Source organism: Coffea arabica, chromosome 2c (assembly GCF_036785885.1).
Source record: "Coffea arabica cultivar ET-39 chromosome 2c, Coffea Arabica ET-39 HiFi, whole genome shotgun sequence".
Lineage (NCBI taxonomy): Eukaryota > Viridiplantae > Streptophyta > Magnoliopsida > Gentianales > Rubiaceae > Coffea > Coffea arabica.
In genome coordinates this window covers 64434069-64457262 of record NC_092312.1, presented here as the reverse complement: position 1 = coordinate 64457262, position 23194 = coordinate 64434069, and the positions used below count along the sequence as shown (strand labels likewise).

The 23194-nt window shown below is 35.9% G+C and overlaps 1 protein-coding gene across 1 annotated transcript; it reads left to right on the top strand.

Annotated features, from left to right (window-relative positions):
• Positions 1 to 10904: 10904 nt before the first annotated feature.
• LOC113724500 (uncharacterized) lies at positions 10905 to 12268 on the top strand. The gene is made up of 3 exons (XM_027247395.1): positions 10905 to 10973; positions 11102 to 11729; positions 11793 to 12268. Exons 1-3 carry the CDS (start codon positions 10905 to 10907, stop codon positions 12266 to 12268), a joined length of 1173 nt encoding a protein of 390 aa, XP_027103196.1.
• Positions 12269 to 23194: the final 10926 nt, after the last annotated feature.

Here is a 23194-nt window from a genome sequence, read left to right as displayed (position 1 = left end):
GTATATCATCTCTCATCTCCCAAGAACCCTTTCTCACCACCCTATGTATAAAGCTACATGTTGCCCTTGTGTGTTCTTATGTGTCTCTTTGTAGTATGCCAACCCACCTATTTATAAAGAATATTATTTGGCCAAAATACTAAATAACAATAGGAAACCAATTCTATTTCCTAGACTTGTACAAAATAAGAAATAACTTATAATTCTAAACAAAATAGAAAACTCCTTGGCTACTACTTCAAGTAACTAAAACTAATTAGGAAACTAGTTACTTCCATACAAAATAAGAAATCTATCTAAAAGAAATTAAGTCAATTTCCTAACAAATCTCCACATTAGCGAAAATTTCTTTTAACAACCATTTGCCTTCAACTACCAAATAATATGGTACCGAACTACACACCCGAATCAATGCAGTTTTAACACTAAATTGATTCAATCGGCATATGAACATGTGTAATTATCTCGAGTCTAAGCTCCAGTTGACTCGCAAGAAGGTGCCTTAATTCACCATCTCCCTTTGCAGGATTTCTTCTCACTACCACTTGCAATCCGGGATTCCCTTCTGTGAGCTCTAACCGTAATTATTGAGGCAACCAACTGGTAATATCATCATATTTCTTCCCATCCTCAGGACTATCTCGCGACGCATGGTTTCCAAGACTCCACCGAAAACAAAAAACTAGTAACTGTCAGAGTCTTCTGGCGCCATACCACCCAAAAAAACATAACCGAAATCTAAAAGCCACAGACATGAAGTATCAACCGTTGGAGGCATGAGAAACTTTCTACCGATTCATGTCCAAAATCAACATTGGACTCCACCTTTTCCTTGACCCTTGAATCACCTGTCTAGATTCACCGTCAAGTATCTCCATGCTTTTCGATTTTCTATCCTTCACTATCAATGCTTTTTGCCAAGCCATTGAAACAAGAATACCACTCATTAAATTGTTCAATCGGTAACAACGACCAACCCACTTGATCTCAATAGTTAACTAGGATCTAACCATAAATGACCAAGCTTTTGATCCAACCATTTAGTTTGTTGGGATCCAAGTGCTTGTGAGCAGTCCAGTCTCTCAACCAATTTCTGATACCACTTGTTAGGATTCAAACGCGGAATAAACAACTATTGAAATATCAAGTACATAACAATTTAATGATAAACAAGCCGAAAGCATAAAAGATAGACGACACACAATATTTAATGTGGTTCGACTCCACCATTGAACCTACATCCACAGAGAGAAATCCGTTCTTTATTATGAGAGGAAAATCCTATACAAGAATACAACTTGAACCCAAGGCCAATCCTTATATACCATCTCTTATCTTCTAAGAACCCTTTCTCACCATCCCATATATAAGGTTACATGTAGCCATTGTGTGTTCTTGTGTGTTTTTTTGTAGTATGCCAACCCACCTATTTATAGAGAATATTATTTGGCCAAAATACAAAATAACAATAGGAAACCAATTATATTTTTCTAGACTTGTACAGAATAGGAAATAACTTCTAATTCTAAACAAAATAAAAAACTCCTTGCCTACTACTTCAAGTAACTAAAATCAATTAGGAAACTAGTTACTTTCACACAAAATAAGAAACCTACCTAAAAAAATGAAGTCAATTTCCTAACACAGGTATTATACCTTTTGCTACCCTTTTGCACTTTGACATTCCTCAAGCTCTAGAAGACGAGTACGGAAGATTCTTGGATGAAAAAATAGTGTATGTGATTTAGGCCCTACTTACACCAGAGTGCTTACTTGATAAATATTTGTTGTTTGATACAATAGTAGCATTTCAAATAAGTGAATCAACTAGGATAGCTACAATATGTTCTTTGTATTTTTCTTTTCGTCAGTAGAGAGAAAAAAATCACATCATAATCTGGTGTTCCTTTGAAAAGTTATATCTCATTGAAATTCGGGCCTTCGATGACCCTTCTATTCTTTTATACTGGCAAGACTTCGGTGAATATGCAAAAGTATGCTTTTGGCATTTTGGAGATCGAGGGAAACACTGGATCACCATTAATGAACCTTGGACTATAGCAAATTTTGGTTATGTGATTGGGACATTTCCTCCTAATCGAGGCTCATCTTCCACGAAACATGCGAACCTCAACATTGTTAAACATAGATGTCATGCTTCTAATCCACATATTTGTGAAAATGGAGATCTAGGCGCAAAGCCATATACTGTATCCCGGAACATGCTCCTTGTTCATGCTGAAGCTAATCAAATTTATAAAGAATATTTCAAGGTTGGTATTGATCTTTTTTTCTTCAATATAAGAAGAATAAACCTATAATAATGGCAAACAAATGAGATTTAACCACTCAAATTGTTGATGAATTACCTTAATTATGTCAAATTTGTAGGATGCTCAAGGAGGCCAAATTGGAATAACCCTTAATTCCCACTCTTATGAACCTTACAATCCTAATTCAGATGCTGACAAAAAAGGCTGTTTACCGAGCTCATGATTTCTAGTTTGGCTAGTAAACTATTGCACTATGTATCCTTGAATATGCAGGCATAGTTTCTTATTATGAACTTGGTAATTACCTTTTCAAGGTTATAACTATTGTTGCTAAATGTGTTTTTCTAGGTACTAGATAGGTGCACGCACATGTAATTTCGTGGTCTTCATATTTGCACTTTTTCTATAAATTTGGAATGTTTTGTAGTATATGGACATAAGGAAATTGTGACAACCCCCCCTAAGATGTACCCTAAGGTTTAGCGGATCACTTGCTCAACTCTCACCAGGACTTGCTCACTTACTTTAATAAAATCAGTTACAACCTCAAAAGTAAATGAAATAACAATTCCCAAACTTGAAACGTACAATTATATTCATTTCTATCTCAAACATTCATATAATCCCCAAATATAACAAAAGATTTGAGTTCCAGATACATTCAACCCTAATCGAGCACTAGTGTGCAGACAATTGCCAAAAATCTCAAAAACTAGACTATACTAGCCTATACCAACCTCACGCCCTCATTCGTAACCCCTGTAAGGAAAACAAATTTAACGGAATAGAGTGAGCCAAAGTTCAGTGAGGTTCCAAAACTTCATGCAGACCCAAGCAGCACGTTGGTCATTATGTAAAATTTGAAATATCAAAGTAGTGAGCATAAGAGTTCACAAAAGAGGGCAATAACAATTCAAATTAGCAAATCATTAGTTATCCAACAAATTCCAGGTAAAAGGATACGAATGGCTCTCAAGAGCCAAATTCCCATTGCATTACTTGATCTGAACCCGTTGACACTCTGTCAACGTTTGAAGAAGTAAACCATGACTGTAGATCTCCACTTTACACCAATTTTCATCCACCAATCAACCCCCTACCGGGCCCGAAATCCAAAATAAATAATGGTGGTAATACTCGAGTATACCGAATCCAGTGGAATTATACAATAGACAATAAACAATAAACAGTAGTACCTATGGTCCGCCAGTCTCCTCGACCAAGCCCTTACTGGCTCGATTCGACTAACTAACCAATAGGGTGTGGATCCAAGTAGTGAGACGGGATGAGAGGCACCTTCCATTTAGATTGAGTGTGATACATGCTACTACTCAGCACTTACAAGTCAAGTACAAGATCTCAGGTAGTATTCAAGTTGTAAACATGTATATCAAGTCAATAATAACCAGTAAATAGTAAGAAATCACATTAGGGCAAGTGCTATAAAGTACACCCTTGTCCGTTCAAACAAGTCAAGTGTTTCTTTCAAATATCAAGTTCAATCATGCACTTGAAAATACTCGCCAGTATGAGCAAGAGATATGTCAAAAGTTTCCTTCCGGATTGTACTCCGGATCACCAAAGAAACCTAGATCAGTCAAAATAAGGTATTATGGTTCAACTAATCAAAATCTAGATGAACCATCAAAAATCCAGAAAGTACTAGTGCAAATATGAAAATACAATTTTAGAGTGAATAATAACATTTGAACTTTCAAGTCATGAAAAATCTCGAGTCATTTCTCAAATTCAAACATAACCAAAGAAAATTCCAGAAATCAGTAGTAGAAAGAACAACCAATCCCAAATTGAAGTGAGCAAACGTAATTCAAAATTTTCGAGATAAAACTAACACTTTTCATCTTAGTTGATACCAAATCTTGATAAAAAAAAACAACTCATATACTACTATTGAAGTACATTCAAGGATACATATGTAACTTAAGATCCAACTAATCCAAAATCAAACCTTATATCTCACTAATATACATAAGAGCAAGTAATAGAAATTTAGGCAGCATTTCTTCTATTTTACTTTTCCCATCCAAGTACAATTTGGATTCACAAGCCAACAACCCTCCAATCTGACCACAAGTGATAACCAACAACATACATCTATTCAAGGCCTCACAACCAACCAAACTAACCAAATAATAAACTTATCACCATGGATATCAAAGCTGGAAACTAGTTTAAAGAAGAAATTATAAGTGGCAGATTTGTCATCCTTCGGTGTTTTGGTCATAACTGTAGCTGGTATGTCGGATCGAGGTAAATTTGATGGCGTTTCGAAACTGAGACAGAGGCCTACAACTTTGATGAAGGTATCAAACCCCAATTCAAACATTATCAGGGTCGAAATTGGCAAAAACAGAGACATAAAAATTCTGTCAGAGCCAAAACAGGATAACTGAACAATTTTGGTAAAATGGCTATAACTTGATGTAGAAAAATCGAAATTGAGCTCCGTCAGCGGCGTTTAAAACTAGATTCATAGAGGTTTCCAACGGTATAAAAATTAGGTTCTAGTTCATCTCCTACAACTACCGGCAAGCTTAGAAAATTGACTGATATTCACCACCAAATGCTGGAATTTTGCATATTTTAGCCAAATCAACCTATACAAACTAGGGGGGATGTGTTGGATGGTACGGGGGAAAGAGTGTAAGTGAGAGGTCTCGGGTTTGAGTCCTCCAGTTTACACAAAAAAAACCTATACAAGCTAGTATACCCACTTAGCAAAGCTAATAAAGCAAGATTCAACTTAAAGCAACAATATAAAGTTAAAATCTCATTACCAAAGTTGAAAATTTCATTTCACCACTCAAATCAACTAACAAGTCATGAAAATCACCATAATCAAACCTAAAAATCACTTATAAACATGTATCTAAGGTAACTGTAGCTTCTTGAAACCCATACCTTGATCACCTTCTTGAAGATAGCAAATCTTAGGTTAACACTCCAAAATCTCTCCACCAAGACCTTCAATCTTCCTTAAGTACCACTTTTTATAGAGTAGATTGTTAGTTTTATTGTACAACTTCAAGATCCAAGCAAAAATGGAAGTAGAAAATGAAGCTTTTCTCTCTATCACATTCAGCCAACCATGGAGGAAAATGGAAGAAATGAAGACAAAACAAAGGCTTAAGAGATAAGCTTAAGTTGGTCTGGTCAAAGTCTCTGGTCAAAGTCTTAAACAAGACTTAATACTACGGCGACAAGTGGCATCATCTAAGCTAATATATATCCTTTTGTCTCTTAATTGCTTACTTAAGCAACAAGTTCCAAATTCATCCTTAGCACAACACTTCCACCATACTTCGAAAATTTAACGCGTGTCACACCTTAGTGGGTCCCACCACCTTAATGCACTTCAAACTTATCATGTACTAACTTATATAAGAAAAATATTTTAAAAACTTGATTCACTTATAAAAATATCTAAGTAATTAAAGCAATGAGTTAAAGTAAAGAAAATGTATTCGAAGAAACAAAATACAAAATACAAAAATACAATAAATTTATGCAAATGTAAAAATCATTTCAAAGCATTAATTAATCAAATGAATGAGGTGCAAATATGTTAAAATAAAGTAAAAATAGCAAGAATTTAGGCCGTCACATTCTCTTCCTCTTACACAAAAATCCGGAGTGTCGCAGAAATTGAACTGCAACTGGTCTTAATTAAGAACATATTTGGAAACGTGCTTTCGATTCTAGAATGGATAAAAACTATTTCTAGAATTGAAGAGAAGTTAATATATCACGCATTAATAAATGAAAGAATAATAAATAATTCTGATCATGTCATAGTGTCAATGTTTGTTCTTGAAAACAATCACCAATATGAAACAAGTAATTAAATATATAATGATATGAAATGTATCTAACAATCACTAGTATTTAGTCATTTTCCTTTTTTATCTTTTTCAATCTTTGTACTTGGTTTGTGTTATACCTACTCAATGGCTTCTGCAACAACTGATAATTGGCCATTACGTATTTCTGCCTTTTGGTCTAATTTGATGGGAAACTTGTACTCTTTGAAGTTGTTGTCTCTAGTCTTTCAATGAATTTTGATGTGCCATCATCCTATCATTCAAGATAGCAAAAAGTTGTCATAGATACCATGTGTGTTGACTATTGGTATGCATATTAATTATCTTTATACCTGTTTAATTAATTCAATGTAATCTTCCATCGGGCATTCAACGTAAAATGCTGCCATGTCCTCGAACAATGTAACCTTGGCAATGTATTTGCCTTGGACAAGAATTAAGTTTAAACAATTTTTGTTTCATATGTGTATATGTAGTCAAATTTTTGTTTAAGTAACCCAATCAGTTCATTGATTTTTTTTGTGCCATAGGAAAATATTACCTGGGAATTAATGTGACATTTGTGCAATTGAGGCATCCAACACTATTTTGTGTTTTACTAACTAATATTGTACATTGCATGCATCGTACCATGGTCTTGATTTCTTTTCAACTGAATCCACAGTTGCTTTAAAATAATAATTTATATTTTGCAAGTGCATAGGTTTAGGTATTTTTTGATCTAAATTGATGATAAAGTATTTGTTTACCTCCTCTAGTGTTTCTCTTTTCTATATGATGCCATGGAGGGCAACATCTATGATTTGTTGAATTTGCTTATTCAATGGTAGCTCTTCAAAGTTTTGAGCCTCTAGCAATGTTTTCAACCTGTGAGAGAAATAGTATGAGAAGCTTAAATGCATTAGTTTATGTATTATTATCTAAATAATTTTGACTTACCACTTTTTCAAATCTTTTGCTTCTTTGCAAATAGGGTCAATCTCCAGTGTTGTGACATAAGTGGTTTGTAACTCATCCTTTCTTGTATACATAGATATAGGTCTATATAGATGTATGAATCATTTAAGTAGGGTTGGTTTGTTGTATGGATGTATGATTTGCAACTTGGTAGACATTTTTGTTAAGGCCTGAAAGGGTAATGATAGGTCTTTCATGAACTTCATTTTATAGTATGCTTCCTTCATTAAGTGCCAGGTCATCCCAAATAGTTATGATAAACATTACCAAGTTGAAAATAAAATAAAATTTTCATAACATGATTCAAGATGTAACATAACTAGTGAAGCATTAAATAATTAATTAATGTATTAGAACTTACTTTTTATCCATAATGATTAGAGCTCATCTGCAAATGACTCCTCCTGGCTGCTTTTGTTTCTAATAGCATGATTTTACTTTGCATACAAAACCTAAGATATCTAGGTGTACAAGTACTCTTTTAGTATAAAAAATGTTTATATTAAAAAAACTTGAATACTTGAAAATTATTATATAAATTACCTATTGGTGTTTCCTTTTGCAACTAAAAAAATGCTTTGGTATTGTATGAAGTTGCAAGGAACATTGAATTTGCTTATATCATCATTTTCCTTAGTTACAATTGTGTTTCTCTCTAGGTGTAGCTCAAATTGGGGATAAGCATTGATAAATTGCTTGTTTATTGGATTGATGTTAGCATTCTATATAAGATATGTATTAGTTGAAAAGAATGTACCATCAAATTGCTTGATTCTATCCCCAAATAGTATTCCTTGAATTTTTGTTCCCTATACATGTAAAGCGAGAATCAGTGGGAGAATTGACTATATATTCTTATTTTTTATAATTATTTTTCCTTTGAAGATGCAAACATGAATATAGACACAAACATAGTATGCTAAGTTAAAATACACTTGATATGGTAGAACAATAGTAGGTATCCAATAGATGATGATTCTGGCATCACAGAGGCGTTGGAAGACTGTCACTTCTCACAATAAAATAATCAAGTTGTTAAACAAATGTAATATGCATGACATTGAAGTTTAGTAATTCAAGTCCAAAGTATATACAAATTGAATTAAAATGTAATTTAACAAATTTAAGGGCCTTCACTAAAGACATTATGCAATAGAAGAAGATTTAAGAAAAATATTCATGCTTATAGAATGGCTAAATTTTTTCTCAAAAACTATTGTGCACTTGGGAAAATAGACATAGACATTTGCTTTTTGGTAGCCAGTTTTTTTTTTTGTTTGAAACATAAGTTTGAAGTAAACTACAATCAACTTGTCCAATAAAACATTTTTTAATGAAGTTAAAAATGTCTACTTGTACCATTTCTCACACTAATAAAAAAAAATTGGACATAGAGCATTTTTGAATGAATTTAAAAATGTCTACCTGTACCATTTCTTATACTAATAAAAAAAAATTAGATTTTCGGTATAGAGCATTAAATGCCTGTAGAAATTAGAATTTAGATTAGTAGGTGTGGAAAAGGCTTCATAATTGTAGTGATTAAGATTGTTACATGGTTGATTGCTTTGCACAAAAAACCACATACTTTCAGATGTCATATAAATTTGAAGCAAAAATTTAGTAACATTGTTTGACTACAAGCAAGTTTAATTGAGGCTTTTCTTTGTCTTTTTGTTTTAATTTTTGTGTAAAAGTATATAAAGGACATGAAAAAAGACTTATTTCATTGTCAACAAAAATCAATCTCTTCATTCTTGAACTTTTGGTTTTTTCACAGTTTTGCACATGTCCAAGGCATAAGAGCATAAGTTTCATTGTTGGAGGGTTGTTGGTCTTTATCAAGGATTTTAGTGGAATAATTTATCCTTGTGAACACATTTTCTTGGATGGGTTTTTAAACAAAAATTAGTTTTTTATAGAAATGCATAAATATAAAAACAATATTTCTATGGTTTGACTAAACTAATTAATGAAAAGGGTGAACAATATTTAATCAGGAAAGGACATACCTAAATAATATTTTGAAGTTCGTATGTAAGGCTGAATTCTGTGGGATTATTATAAATAGATGTATTAGATTGGATTTGATTAAACTTCTAGTACTTTAAATTTGCAATTAGATTGTGATTAAACTTTTATTTATATTAATTGGCAATAGAGTTATTTGTTATAGTTGAACGAATACGGTTTCAATGAAACTGAAGCAATCAAATTGAGCACTTTGAGTTCATGTGATTTTCTAGTAAGTAAATTTGCTTTTTACTTCACAATAGTGGTGGAAGAGTTTCAAGGGACTCAATAAAATGAGAAATTTTGATATAATGTGAAACTAAGTGTACGTGCTTACTTTTAGCTTCTAGGATTCAAGAACAGAAATAATTCAGGGATCTTTTTTTCCTTTTTGTTTTGGGAACTTTTTTCTTTTCTAATAATAATATCGGGTTTGCCTCCTCTCGAGTGTGAAAGATTCATAAGTCTAATTTTGTTTGGTTTCACATTCTATCTTACCTTATTTAATTACCTTTTGGTAAGGATTTCACCTTTCAAAGATCGTTTTATCTAAAATTTATATCTAAGTGATTCATATGTGTTAGTCACTTAGATGAATTGAAAATGTAGTCAATGCATTTTATAAGTACATGATCGACGAATTCCTGCAAGCACACATGATCGATCGTAATAATAAAATCACCTAAATTATTCTAGAGGTTGAACCCAAGGGACGAGCTAATTTCTTTCTTTAATTATTGTGAGAGAATAATTTGAAAGAGTGACGAAATCAGAGAGTAATTTGAATGTAATGCTGACAAAAATCAACTTAATTAAAAGAGAGAAAATCAATGAGTACGAGCCTAGGGTGTCAGGTTTACTCCAGAATCTTGAACTAATTTCCTAGGTATTTTTCTTACCAAGTTATGAACGTCACATGAATATATTTTAGACCACCTCTCGATGCATCTAAAATGTCTTAATTAATGGGGCAAGTGTGGGCTTCTTTAAGTCCTCGCAGGGAGTTCGTCAAGGGGATCCATTGTCTCCAAGCCTATTCATCGTTGGTGCGGAAGTGTTGTCTCGGGCCTTGAACAACTGGCTGGAAAATCAGGACTAGAAGTGCTTTGTGGTACCAAGGGCGTGCCCTAAGATTACTCACCTCAGTTATGCTGATGATATCATCATTTTTTCAAGTGCTTGCCCCACTTCGCTTCGCTGTGTGATGCAGACGAATGGCTGGTATGAGGAGGTGTCGGGTCAGCAGATTAATATTGACAAGAGCGGTTTTTTGGTGTATGACAAGACATCGAGTCGTTGTGTGGCTAGGGTGCGGCAAGTTACAGGATTTGTATTAAAGTCACTCCCGGTGCGATATTTGGGTTGCCCGTTATTCTCTGGGCGGCGGAAGAGCGGGTATTCTATGGATTTGGTGCAGTCAGTTGTCGATAAGATATCAGCCTGGCGGTCCAGATGTCTGTCTTTTGGGGGCCGAATTATTCTTATTAAACATGTCTTATTGGCGATTCCGACTCATCTGCTTACGGTCTCGAGTCTCCCGAAAGGAGTCCTGGCCTTGACCGAACGAGCCATGGCAAATTTTTTGTTGGGGGAAAGGGAGAATGGTTTTCGGCATCATTGGATCAAGTGGTGTGATTTATGCTCTCACACATCACATGGAAGAATCGGGGTCCACTCTTTAGCGGAGGTGTTCACTGCCTTTTCTTTCAAACTCTGGTGGCGGTTTCGTACAAGTGATTGCTAGTGGGCCACATTTATGCTGCCAAGTATTGTCGACATGGTCACCCATGCATGGTGGGGGTGACCGGGGGTAGTTTAGATGCTTGGCGGCGGATGCTCCGAGTGCATGAAGTGGCGGAACAAAATCTCTGGTGGATGGTATAGTCAGGTCAGTGTAATTTTTGGTTTGACAACTAGTTGGGGTCTGGCCCCTTGTGCCAGCGGCTGTAGAGTGTCTCAGATCACTCGGTATTGGACTTTGTGTTGAATGGGCAGTGAAACCTCAATCTATTGCAGAGTTGGGTTTTGGATTCGATTGTTGAAGAGATTGTCAGAAAGCCTGTCCCGATGGGGTCCGGGCAAGACAGTGCTAAATGGTGTCTGATAGAATCTGGGGATTTCTCGCTCGCCTCAACCTACCCCATATCTGGTGGCCAGCGGCCTGCCTCTTTCATGTTTGATAGGGTTTGGCATCCTTTACTGCTTATCAAAATAGCCTTTTTCATGATACGTGTGTTGAGGGATCGGTTGCTTTTAGCGTCGTCACTAGGGAGGCTGAATGTCCATGGTCCATCGAAGTACTTTTGTTGTATGGAGTTCCAATCAGAGTCGTTGGACCATATTTTTTCGGAAGGTGATCTTGCTCAATTCCTTTGGAGATTCTTTGGGCATGCGGTGGGTGTGGTATACAGAGAGGCAGGGGTTCGATCTCGCTTGGTAGGTTGGTGGTGTCGAATGCCGCATCACTCTTGTGTTGAGGCGGTCCACTCGGTGGTGCCTAGCATGATTTGCTCGCATATCTGGTTGGCCCGGAATTTAGCCTATTTTGAAGGTCAATTCTTACGTAGGAAGACCATCTGTGATCGTATCTTGGCGGATGTAGTTGGGCTCTTTGGTGGGCAATGTGCGGGAGGACCGGATGGAGGTGCGTCCTGGCCTGCCTTTTATTCTAGTATGGATGGTTGGAAGCCTTGATATTCGCATACAGTGGTTCGTTGGGAGACGCCATCTACCAAGATTTGCAAGTTAAACACAGATGGATGTTCGCCGGGCAATCCGGGGATTAGTGGAGGGGGTGGTGTGCTTAGGGACTCTTCTGGAGCGTTAATATTTGGGTTCTCCATTCCTCTCGGGGAGTTGATAAGCCTTCAGGCTGAAACTAGGTCACTGCTCTATGGGGTGCAGCAATACCTTTCCCGGGGTTTCTCCAGGGTTCAGATAGAGGTGGACTCCCTATTGCTCGTCAACATCCTTCGCGATAAGTCGAGGTGCCCGTGGCGGGTACGGTCGAAAATTGAATCAATTCAAACAGTCCTCCGGACGGGTTGGTCAGTAGAACATTGTTATCGTGAGGCGAACCAAGTGGCAGATGCTTTGTCTAAGGTGGGGGCGTTAGGTTCAGGTATTGTCATTTACACTTCACAGTCGGCGCTACCAAGGCCCGCGAGGGGGCTATGGTCTTAGATAGCACAAGAACTCCTGTACTTTGCATTAGGGCAATGTGCACCTAGTCATCGATGTAACTATTTTTATGGTTTTTAATAATATTCGAGGGTGGCGTCCCTCCCTATGTATGGGGTTAGCCAATTAAAAAAAACAAATAAAAGAAATTGAATCCTACGCCTCTCTCGATCGTCGTAAAAGTTTAATTAAACCCATTAAGATTCTTGGTGATATAGGTACATCACATATACTCTAGCCTACTCTCATAATAGTCTAAATGTATTTATTTATTTAGTGCACTGTTATATTTCCTTTCTGAATTTAACACAAATCCAACATTCATGCTCATGATGATTAGGCATAAACACGCATTAAGAACAAGATAAATAGATCATAGCATGAGATAAGAATTTAACTGGAGAAATCAATTAAAATCTCTTTGTAAACCCTAACCCTAGAAAATATTTAGTTCGACATGTTAGGACGATTAAAAGCACAAATCCAAAGAGTTAATACAAAGAAGAGAATAAGAGCCGGGGAACTTCTCAGCTGTTACTCTGATTCGTCGCTCGCATGCTTCTTGGTTTGATCTTTTATGCTTGGCTTCTCTAGAGAGTAAGAGTGTTTCTAGGCTAAAACTAAGGTTGCTAGCTCCCAAAAAAGACCTAAAAGACCCCTATTTATAGTTATGACAAATTACCTTCGAATCCTCTTTGGAATAGGTTTCTTCTCGTAGACGAAACACGCGCGTATGACGAGTCCGATGAGGACCGGCTTGAAGTCCAGCGCTGGTTTTCAAAGTGCAACTCACATAATTCAACTTTTGGTGATGTCCAGCGCCAAGTTCGGCGCCGGTATTCGAATAATTCCCAACTTTTCATCTTTTGGCACTCGAACTTTTGATTCTTCGTATCACTACCCACCTAATTTCCTCAATAGCTCAATCTAGCCCTTGCAATAACAATATAACTCCCAATGAGCCAAAATCACAATTTATAAGGGTATCCCTGCTATCTCACCCAAGCCATTCTCCAATTTGTTCATGAGATAGCAATCCACCACCCGCATAACATTCTTGCTACTCGACGCAGGCACAATATTATGATTAAGCAAATAAACCAACAAACTGCATCGAGCACCCTATCAAACTTATGCATGTAAATATACTACAATTTACACTCTATCAAACTCCCCTACACTTAGCCTGTGCTTGTCCTCAAGTACAAGAACAAAACCAAGTAAATACAAACTGTGACACCTCGGATTTTGTGTAAGAGGGAGAGTGTGAGAACCTGAAAGTTTTCTTATTTTCTAACCATTATTTTAATTCTGTGCATATATTTTCTAGAATGATTTTTTTTAGCTACTTTTAGAAGGGAGTTAAGTTCCAAGACATTTTCCCGATATAAATTAGTTCGTGTAATATTAGCAGTGTATATTGGACGTGAGACTCGCTAGTGCAGTACGTGCGATAATGTTTGATAACTAGTTGGAGTTCTGTGTTAAGGGATATTATATTACAAGATACTAGAAGACAATTAGAGGTTGGCTAGGTAATTAATCATTGGTACGCAAGAGAATAGGTAACTATAACGGTTGGGTAGTTAGTAGATTAATGAAGTGTAATTAAGCTTATGGATTACATTAAGTTGGTGATCTATGGAGTTGTAAAATCCCTCATATTTTCTTAAAATACTCTTTTATTTTGATTAAATTATTTTATAATAGCTATATTACTCATTTACCTCCCCAGTAGTTGGAATAAAGAATAGAATTAAGAGTTTTTCCTTTTCATTCATCGTTAGGGTAAACTAAGGTTTTAATCTTTTCGTAGTGTGAGTAATCGGTACGGGGTATATACTAAATTTGATGATTAAGACTGAGTTTTAGATAAAAAAAAAGTGTGTGATTAGAAGTAATAATCATAAGATAGTGAATTATAAGTGAAAACCCTAGTACATGCGAGTTAAGGAAAAACGGTTGGAACTGACGGGTACCGTTTGTTACTGAGTGAGTACACCATTTGACCACTACCTTATGACCTTAATAGCCTTGTTTTATTTTAACTAATTAACCCTAAAATATCTTTTAAATTAGCCACAATTTTTTACCAAAAGAAATAAGAGAAAAGTCTAGAAAAGAAAAGCCAAGTGTCATGAACCTATGGAAGTTGGACTTTGACCAATTTCTTACCTTTGCTAAATATCTAATTTGGACTAGAATCATCTTCATTCTTCTTCAAGGCTGGCCGAACCATAGAGGGAGAAAAGGGAGGGGAAACTTCATCTTCACTAATCAATTTTCTTGCTCAATCTTGAACTCCAACCATAAATCTTGCAAACCACTCCATAGAAGTTACTCTTTAGGGAAGATTAAACCTTCGTGTGGCAAAATTTTGGAAGGAAAGGTTGTGGTCTTTTCCTAAAAGCATCCTAGGAAGGTATCATGGCTGTTTATCCTTTTCCTCTTCCTTAATCTTATTTAAGTTTGGATAGAAACTCATAATCTTGGGTTATGACGGTTAATTAGTGAGTTTTGCATGAGATAGTGGAATGATTAGTTAGGGTTTACATTTTCAATCTTGATTATGGTTATTTATCTAGTAATGGATGTTATAGAGTTAATAATTGTTGGTTTTGATGATTGAATGCTTATTAGATATGAAATTCTAGAGGAAAAGTTCAAATTTCAGAAATTGAAACTAACCTGTTTAGCTTCTGACCTATTTAATTCGTCCATGTTAGAGGCCTAATTAGGCTTAGGTCAAAATATAAAAGTTGCAGGAAATAATGTTATATACTCCCTGAAAAATTTCATCTCAATCAGAGTACTGTATCCTGTGAAATGATAGAAATACCCCTGACTGCCAAATGCCCTATTTTGTGGACAGTTTTCTGTCTTCTTGGTGATTACACATTTTGATATTGACAATGCACGAATTGGTTGTTGATGTTTTCATGAGACTTGTAGTTCTCTATCTTAGCTTCGAAACGGTATAAAGTGTATCCTAATCCAATAAACGTAGCTCCAGTTGTGGCTAAAATGCTATAAGACGTCAAATCTGATGTTTAGCTTTTGTCTTCAAAAACTAATTTTTGGTTGTTTTATTAGACTTATGTTATAAATGGATGATTTTGGAGTCTAATTGAAAGGCTATGGTGGTAACATTGCTTGTGTGGGATTTTGGGACTAATTGAGAAAAATAATGAAGTCATAAATGGCTGAAAAATAGGTAAACACAAAGGGCGTGCTGCCCAAATTTTCACTAGAGGTATAAACCAGCCTTTGGAGTTCTGGTTCTGTAATCTGCAAATTCGACCTAAATCCACTAAACTGAGTTGAGTTGTCTTCATGAAAGTTGTAACTCTTTGTCTTAATTTCGAAACGCTATTTAGTACACCTTGATTGGATAACCACATCTCTTGGTTATGATCAAAACCATGTAACCCATTTTTATACTGTTTTCATTTCCGCGCACGCGTACATGCATTTCTTTGCCGTTTTTGCTGTCTTGGCCGTTTTAGTCTTTACTTCTATTTGTGATGGTCGGTTGACTGATAGTTGAGTATAATCTTCTATCATAGGCAGTGACGAATCGGACGGAGTCGATGAACCCATATAAAGTGTCTTGATTTGCGCGCTAATTATTTTGAGTGAGTAATTAAGCTGGTTTATATGATAAATTATCGATGTGATTTGTATATGTTGAATGGGTACTTAGGCGAGAGTGTACTTTATCTTACTCGACCTGAGCCCATTCTCTATTGTTGACTCAATATGTGAGAATACATGCTTTGTGCTGAATAACACCCTTTTGCTGGGTGCTGTTAGGGCGATTACACGACTTGAGTTGAACCTCTTATGCTGTGTGCTGTTAGGATGAGTACTTTGTTGATTACTTTGTTAAGAGATATCATCTATTGAGATATTGGATATCTCAGGGCTTGATTCCAGTCCGGTTCCAATGATAGACGAACTATTCGAGCCAACCGGGGTTTGATCGAAGATAGTTCCCTGCTAACCTTGGGATTTCGTTCTTTATTAAAGTTTTGATTAAAGTTAAGTGATTTTGTTTTGCTCGAGCTGTTGTGTGCTGTTGATTGGCTAGCGGGGGTTGATAAGGTGAACGGAAAAAATAAATGAAGTCTACGGACCATGAGTATTTTGATTGACGGAGTGTCAACAGGCGTTCAAACTCGGGGAATTGAATTGGTTTTGAAACCACCCGTATCCTACCATTGTGATGTTACATTTCTGTTTATTGATGTGAAATATCTTGGTTTACATGTATATTTGGATGTGATTTTACGTCCCGATTATTCACTAAGCATATAACTTACCCCATTCCATTTGTTTTCCTTAGCAGGGGGTACGAGTGAGGCGTGAGACTTGTACAGAATAGTTTAGTTTTGAAATTTTGAATTGTACTCGTACTAGCACCCGACTAGGGTTGATTGGACTTGGATTGTAAATACGTTAATGTATTTGGACGTGTATAAGCCTTGTAGCTGGATCTGAGCATTAATGCATATATTAATTTTGAACTTGTTGTGTTACTTATTTGCTATGAATGTAAGTTATTTTCTCAAGTTTCGAGTGAGTGAATCCTGACGAGAGCTGGGCAGGCAATCCGTTAAATCCTTTGGTACGCCCTAGGGGGAGGTGGGGTCGTCACACAAATAATGGCTATATTCAAGGCTATCATTATTAAAACAACTATTTTACGCAAGTGTCAAGTGCTAATAGTAAAAACTAAAGAGACACTTCTTCCATTAGTTTTCTACACCATCAACACTTTCAATTCCATCTAACTAAATTAGGAATATAAAATATTTAACAAGCATTTCTTTACGAATGGTCCAAGTATCAAGCAAAATCTCAAAGCTATAGTCACGTGGATCCACAAACTAATCTTATTGTCCATATATTTTTGTTTCCTTCTTTTCATAATTTTCTCTTTATTTTTCTTCAAATTGACCCACACTTAAGTTTTTTCACATTTTAATAAGGGGAATACACTTAATTCTTAGTCGTTTAGGCCTTTTAATGCAAACTCTAACATCTCCCAAATGAAAGAGTCCGGCTACTTAACTTACACTGCTAAAGAATCGTATACTCATAACTATTGCCACTTTTTGATGTGAAAGTCGACACTTTTAGGTGAAGACCCTCGACTACTAGGTAACGACAACCAGCGGAGTGCAATCAAATCAACAAAATAAGCATTTAAGTACAAATAAGAACACAAAAGCTTGCTTCATATCCCAATAATATGGAGAACTAAAATTAATAATTAGGTCAAATTCACAAGAAAAATGGTAGAAAAATATTTACAATATCTAGAAAAATTAGCCAAAATTGAAAAAGTCTCAAAATACTAAATATTTACTAAAAGTCTCAAAATACTAAATATTTAACACTTAATACATTCATACACATATTGCTTTAACAATAATAATACTCAAAATATTAGTCATTGCCTATCAGCGAATCAACAATAAAAATTTGAAAAATTTTAGTAAAATTACAAAAATTTCACTTCGCCCATTTACTCCTCCCCCACACTTAAGACAACATTATCCTCAATGTTGGGGATAAAATAAGAAAATAATAACAAGAAAAGAGATGAAAGTGAAACTTCCTTGATAACAAATGAAGTGCCAAAGACCAAGTGGAGTGAGAGAAATTATTAGTTACCATCCAATAATCAAGTTCAGGAAGCCATCCTACTAACATAAAAAAAGACAAGAAACACTACAAATAGAAGTTAAATACACCACCAACTAACCCAAACTAGAAAGTAATAAAAATGTAAGGAAATAAACACCACCATTATTCCTAAACAAAAGAAAAATATTAAATGAAATTAAAAAGAAAATCGGGTCGACTCCCAAGAAGTGCTAAGTTTAATGTTTTCAGCCAGACAAGATCACATATGATTATGGTGGATGAAATGGTTCGGATGATATAGTTTCCTTAGCATGTGCATGCAATTTTACGTAATTTTTTGCATCTCCATTGCACTTTTGAACTATTGAAGAAGAATATGCACGATGATTTTGCAAAGGAATGACCTTTACATCATACTCTAATACATATTTGTCACCATACAAATCGTTAGAAGCAGTAATATAGGAACAAGACTCCTTGTATGAAGCGTATTTTAAGGGTTCAAAGACATTAAATTCTTCTTTCTCTTTATCAATCCCTAAAGTCAATTTTCCTTCAAGTAAGTCTATATTAGTCACTCCTATAGCTAATAACTCTCTACCAAAGATAATTGGCATAGAAATATCCTCCTCCATGTCAAGAATAAAAAAATCAGTAGGAAAATAAAATTTACAAACTTTAACTAATAGTCTTCTATAATATCAGCAGGATAATGCACTGAACAATCAGCCAATTGTAGAATAACTTGAGTAGGCTCTAAATTGGCAAACTTTAATTTCCTGAAAAATGATAGAGGCATCAAATTAAAAATGGATCCAAGATCACACAAACATTTATCAACAAGAATATGTTCAAATTGACAAGGCACAGTAAAATTCCCTAGATCTTTCATCTTGATAGGAAAACAATTTTGTAACACTGCATTGCATTCCTTAGTAAGAGACACTTCTGCAAAGTCTTCTAATTTCTTTTTATTAGACACTATTTGACGGGTTTTTTGATATAAGTACAAATTTAATTTCGAAATATATTTATTTTGACTTTAAGTATACAGGTCAAATTAGTAGTTTAGGGCAAATATCGGGTCGATCCCACAGAGAGAAACTATGCAAAAATTAGGTCCTTACTTACTCTATTATTTAGACTTTTTTTTTCTACAAATGACTCTATTATTTAGACTTTTTTTTCTACAAACGATTCTATTATTTAGACTAGTGTTTGAATTAAGCAAGAGATGTTATGTGACGCCCCCACTTCTCCCTAAGGCGAACCAAAGGGTATCCGCGGGACGCCTGCCTAACTCTCGCCAGAACTCAAGCAATTCCATTCAACTTTATATCCGGACCACACAAATACAAATCGATAACTTAGATACAATAATTGCGGAAGTGTTCAAACTTAACAACAGTTATCCATTCTTCAAACCACCCGTCGATATACATAATACATTTCGTCCAAAGGTTACATTTCCATACCAAAAGCACAATCCAAAGCCAAAGGCATAAACAAAAGTAATAGCAACCCTAAAACAAAAGCACATCAGGAGGGCTGCTCCATTTTACCTCCGAACTCAACCTGTTAAGGAAAACAAATCTACAGGGAGAGCAAAAACGCTCGTGAGGCCAAGAACACACATGCAATCACATAGTTCAGATAACAAGCCCAAATAACAATTCAGGTATTAGCTTACAAGTAATTAATAACACCAATAAACTGTAACCAGAAACAATTCAAGGATATAGAAGCTCTCAGGAGTTAAGTTCCACATTTGCCGATACCATTTATATATCTTTCCGTGATGACTCTCCGTCAACCGGATTGATATTTTCATATCCGTAGTTCACCACTTACTTCCCATCCGTCCACCATACACCACTTCGGGCCCGCACTACATTTATAAGGCGATACTATACGAGTATGCCAAGCGAGATCTCTCAATAGATCAAGCTTATCATTTGAGTCTCATGGCTCACCGAGGTTCCCGACCAAGCCCATGCCGGCTCGAGTTCCAAGGTCGGCCTATGAGTTTGGGCGTCCCCCATGTGTCATGTAAATGTCGAGGAGATTCACTCCATCGACGTATGCAATCATAGCATACCATTTCATGTATTCAAGCATTTGATAGGTTTAAGCAGACATTTCAAGTCATGCAAACCAAGCAAATCATGTTAAGCATGAGTCATTCGTTTCAAATGAGAACGAGTGCGATCAAGTACACACTCGACTCCATTTTGTCAAAATCAGTTAAGCTAAGCATGAAATCAGGTGAATCAAGCATGAATCAAGTCTTTAGAGTTCAAGTAGGCATACACTTGACACTCACCAGTTATGCGAGCAAGTAAGTTGGAGGGAGAGTTCAAACTTCCACAGTAGGGTCCTCTTGGAGGTCCTCGTACGTGCCTGAACATCGTATTTTAGATAATTACTGTAGGTCCCCAAGTGGTGAGAAAGATTGAACACGAGTAAGGTTCGAAAATAATTGAAAACTTCGTTTGACGTGCCTTTGAAGTTGAATTCTCAAGAGGATGTAAAACTTAAGTACAAAAATTGGATTATTATCCTTAAAATCATTGGTTGGAAACAAGTACGAGCGAAAAGATTGCAAAACGAACGATTGAAATCGAAGGAAGGTTGGCCACGTCACAATCCGGCCGGAATCTGGCCGGATTTCTGGCCGGATTGGAGGCAGTGGCTAACCTCCTTTTTTTTCAATTTTGGCCACCAATCCGGCCGACAATCCGGCCAGTTTCTGGCCGGATTCAAGGCCGGATTCTGGAAAATTGTTCCTTCGCGGATTTCCTTTGAAATTTCAGAATTTTCGATTTTTGGTCAAATCTTTGAAAAATCATAACTTCTTTTCTACTAATCGAAACTTGATGAATTTGGTACCGTTGGAATCGTCTTTGAAAGTACTAAAAGTTCTTAGAAGACACCTTTCCATGAATCTAAGTGGAAGGCATTCAAAAATGAGCCTAAAGTTGCTGTTCTAGATGGCTAGGATTGAGCCGGGTTGGTTTTTCGCTAACTTTGGAAATTCGGCAAAAATCACTCGTTGGAAACCGGCCCTTGAAACTTATAACTCAATTAGAACTGCAAGTAAAGTTTTGGATGGAACAAGCGGTTCAAGAATCGGAGTTTCGAGTACCGAGATACGGCAGCTCGAAGTTGGGGAAAATTCAAGATTGTTACAAAATTTCCAGATTTGGTTCCAACTTTGGGCCTTTAGTTAAGTGTCGAAACGGACTTGGATTGACACCAAATTTTGCAGTATAATACTTCCATATGAAGGTTATCTCTCTATCAAATTTCATGGAAAAATACCCTCGGAAGGGTGATCATTCAGTCAACCAAAGTTTGGAAAAATCCTTAAAGCAATCTGTCCAAATCTAAGATTTTCAAAACGAGCAGTCGCCGTATTTTGATCATAACTCTCTCAATTTAACTCGGAATTGAAAATGGTTAATAGTGTTAGAAAATACATTCACAGGGTTACAACTTTACAGAAGAAATCGTTCCAAGTTTCAGCATGCAACTGGTTCAAAATCAAGCCTCAAATTGCAGCATCATCAAATCATTGCGGCAGAACGGAGAAACAGGACAGCCGACTTCAGATGAATGGTGTGGCTCACACACATGAAACCAGAATGTGCATTATACACCGTTGGAAACATGGGAACGTCTAGTTTCAAATTCCACTAACGGCACTTGATTTCGACGTCGGAGTACGGAGTTATGGACAAAATACAACCACTGGTCTGGATTACGGCGAAACCGTTTTCCAGATTACCAGTTTTTGAAATAAATTCGTCTGAGCAACCAAAACTCAATATTTTTCAACGAAATTTTGTACACAACTTCTACAACATGTAAACAACATAATCAAGCCTTTAAATCCTCAATTATCTGCAGTAAAGTGACCGAACAGAGCAGGGGTAAAATGGGAATTTTTTGTTTCAAGAATTAAACAACGTTTCTGTCAAGAATGCACCTTTAATCTACTACCTTAAGCTCTAATTCAGCAAATAAACCATCATCAAACATCATCACAGCCATCAACCCAAAGTGGGAGTTCATAGAGCCCACTTTTCCAACAATCCAAGCTACTAAAGTAAAGATTCCAACTCAAATGCGTAAATCAACTTCCATAAGACAAGTTGAAGGTGTTAGATTGTTACCTACTTTGATGGTTGGTTTGGACAGATTTTTCGGTCCTTTGAAGCTTGAAGAAACCGTGAAAGCTCCTCCCTTTTTTAGCCTATGTTGTTGTCCAAGTGAAAAGCTAAACGAATGTGAAGTTTGGTGAGAATCTATGGAAGTTTTGGTAGGAATTTGGTTGAGTTTTGGAAGAAAAGAAATGGTGAAGCTTGGTTGTTCCTTTGCTGCAGTCTAACCGGCCATTTTAGCAGAAAAAAGGAAATGAATTGCGGCTCTGTAGCCTTTGCGTACAAAAGACGCTTGACGTCAAATCCTTTAATACGTCAAATCAATTATAACTAGTACCCTACGCGCGCATTTTGTGTCCGATTTCTCTTACGTTTGTTGCACTAGTGCACTAAATCTCTAGGGCCCTTACATTCATATAAATATCATTCATTCTTAATTGTCCCAAAATAATGGTCCAAAGTCCCTCAATTAAGCACGCATGTGAAAACACGTATTTCTAATTTAGGCGCAATAAAAATTAAAACCTTTGAGAAATTCTTATAACGATCGTACCACTAGTTATTACTTGTGTGCTTAAACCTAAAATTGTCTATTTTAGGACCATTGTATATGTCTTAAATTTTTAGCTTATTGTACTCCCAAATGGCTAAAGTTTTTAGACACGTTTCCACCTTTTCGCTAAATAGGCTTATAAGAAAATATTTGTTTATTTATCTATATTTTTATTTTATTATTTTTAAAATGAGACACTTTAGAAATATAACGAACTATAAAATCATGTACTTAGGTCTAATAGGCTAGGAAATATTATTCGTGGTAAAAATCCAAATAAATAATTATTTTAGCCAAAATTAGGGATTTTAAAATAATGGAATTTTCGAATCCTCACATCCTCTCTCCCTTAAGAAATTTCGTCCTCGAAATTTACCTTAATTGATGAACAAGTCTGGATACTTTTCTCGAATTGCTTCTTCAACCTCCCAAGTTGCTTCCTCCAATCCATGGTTTTTCCAGAGGACCTTCACTAATGGTATCTGTTTATTTCTCAATTCCTTTACTTTTCTATCCAGAAGTTTAACCGGTTTCTCCTCATAGGTTAAAGTCTCATCAATC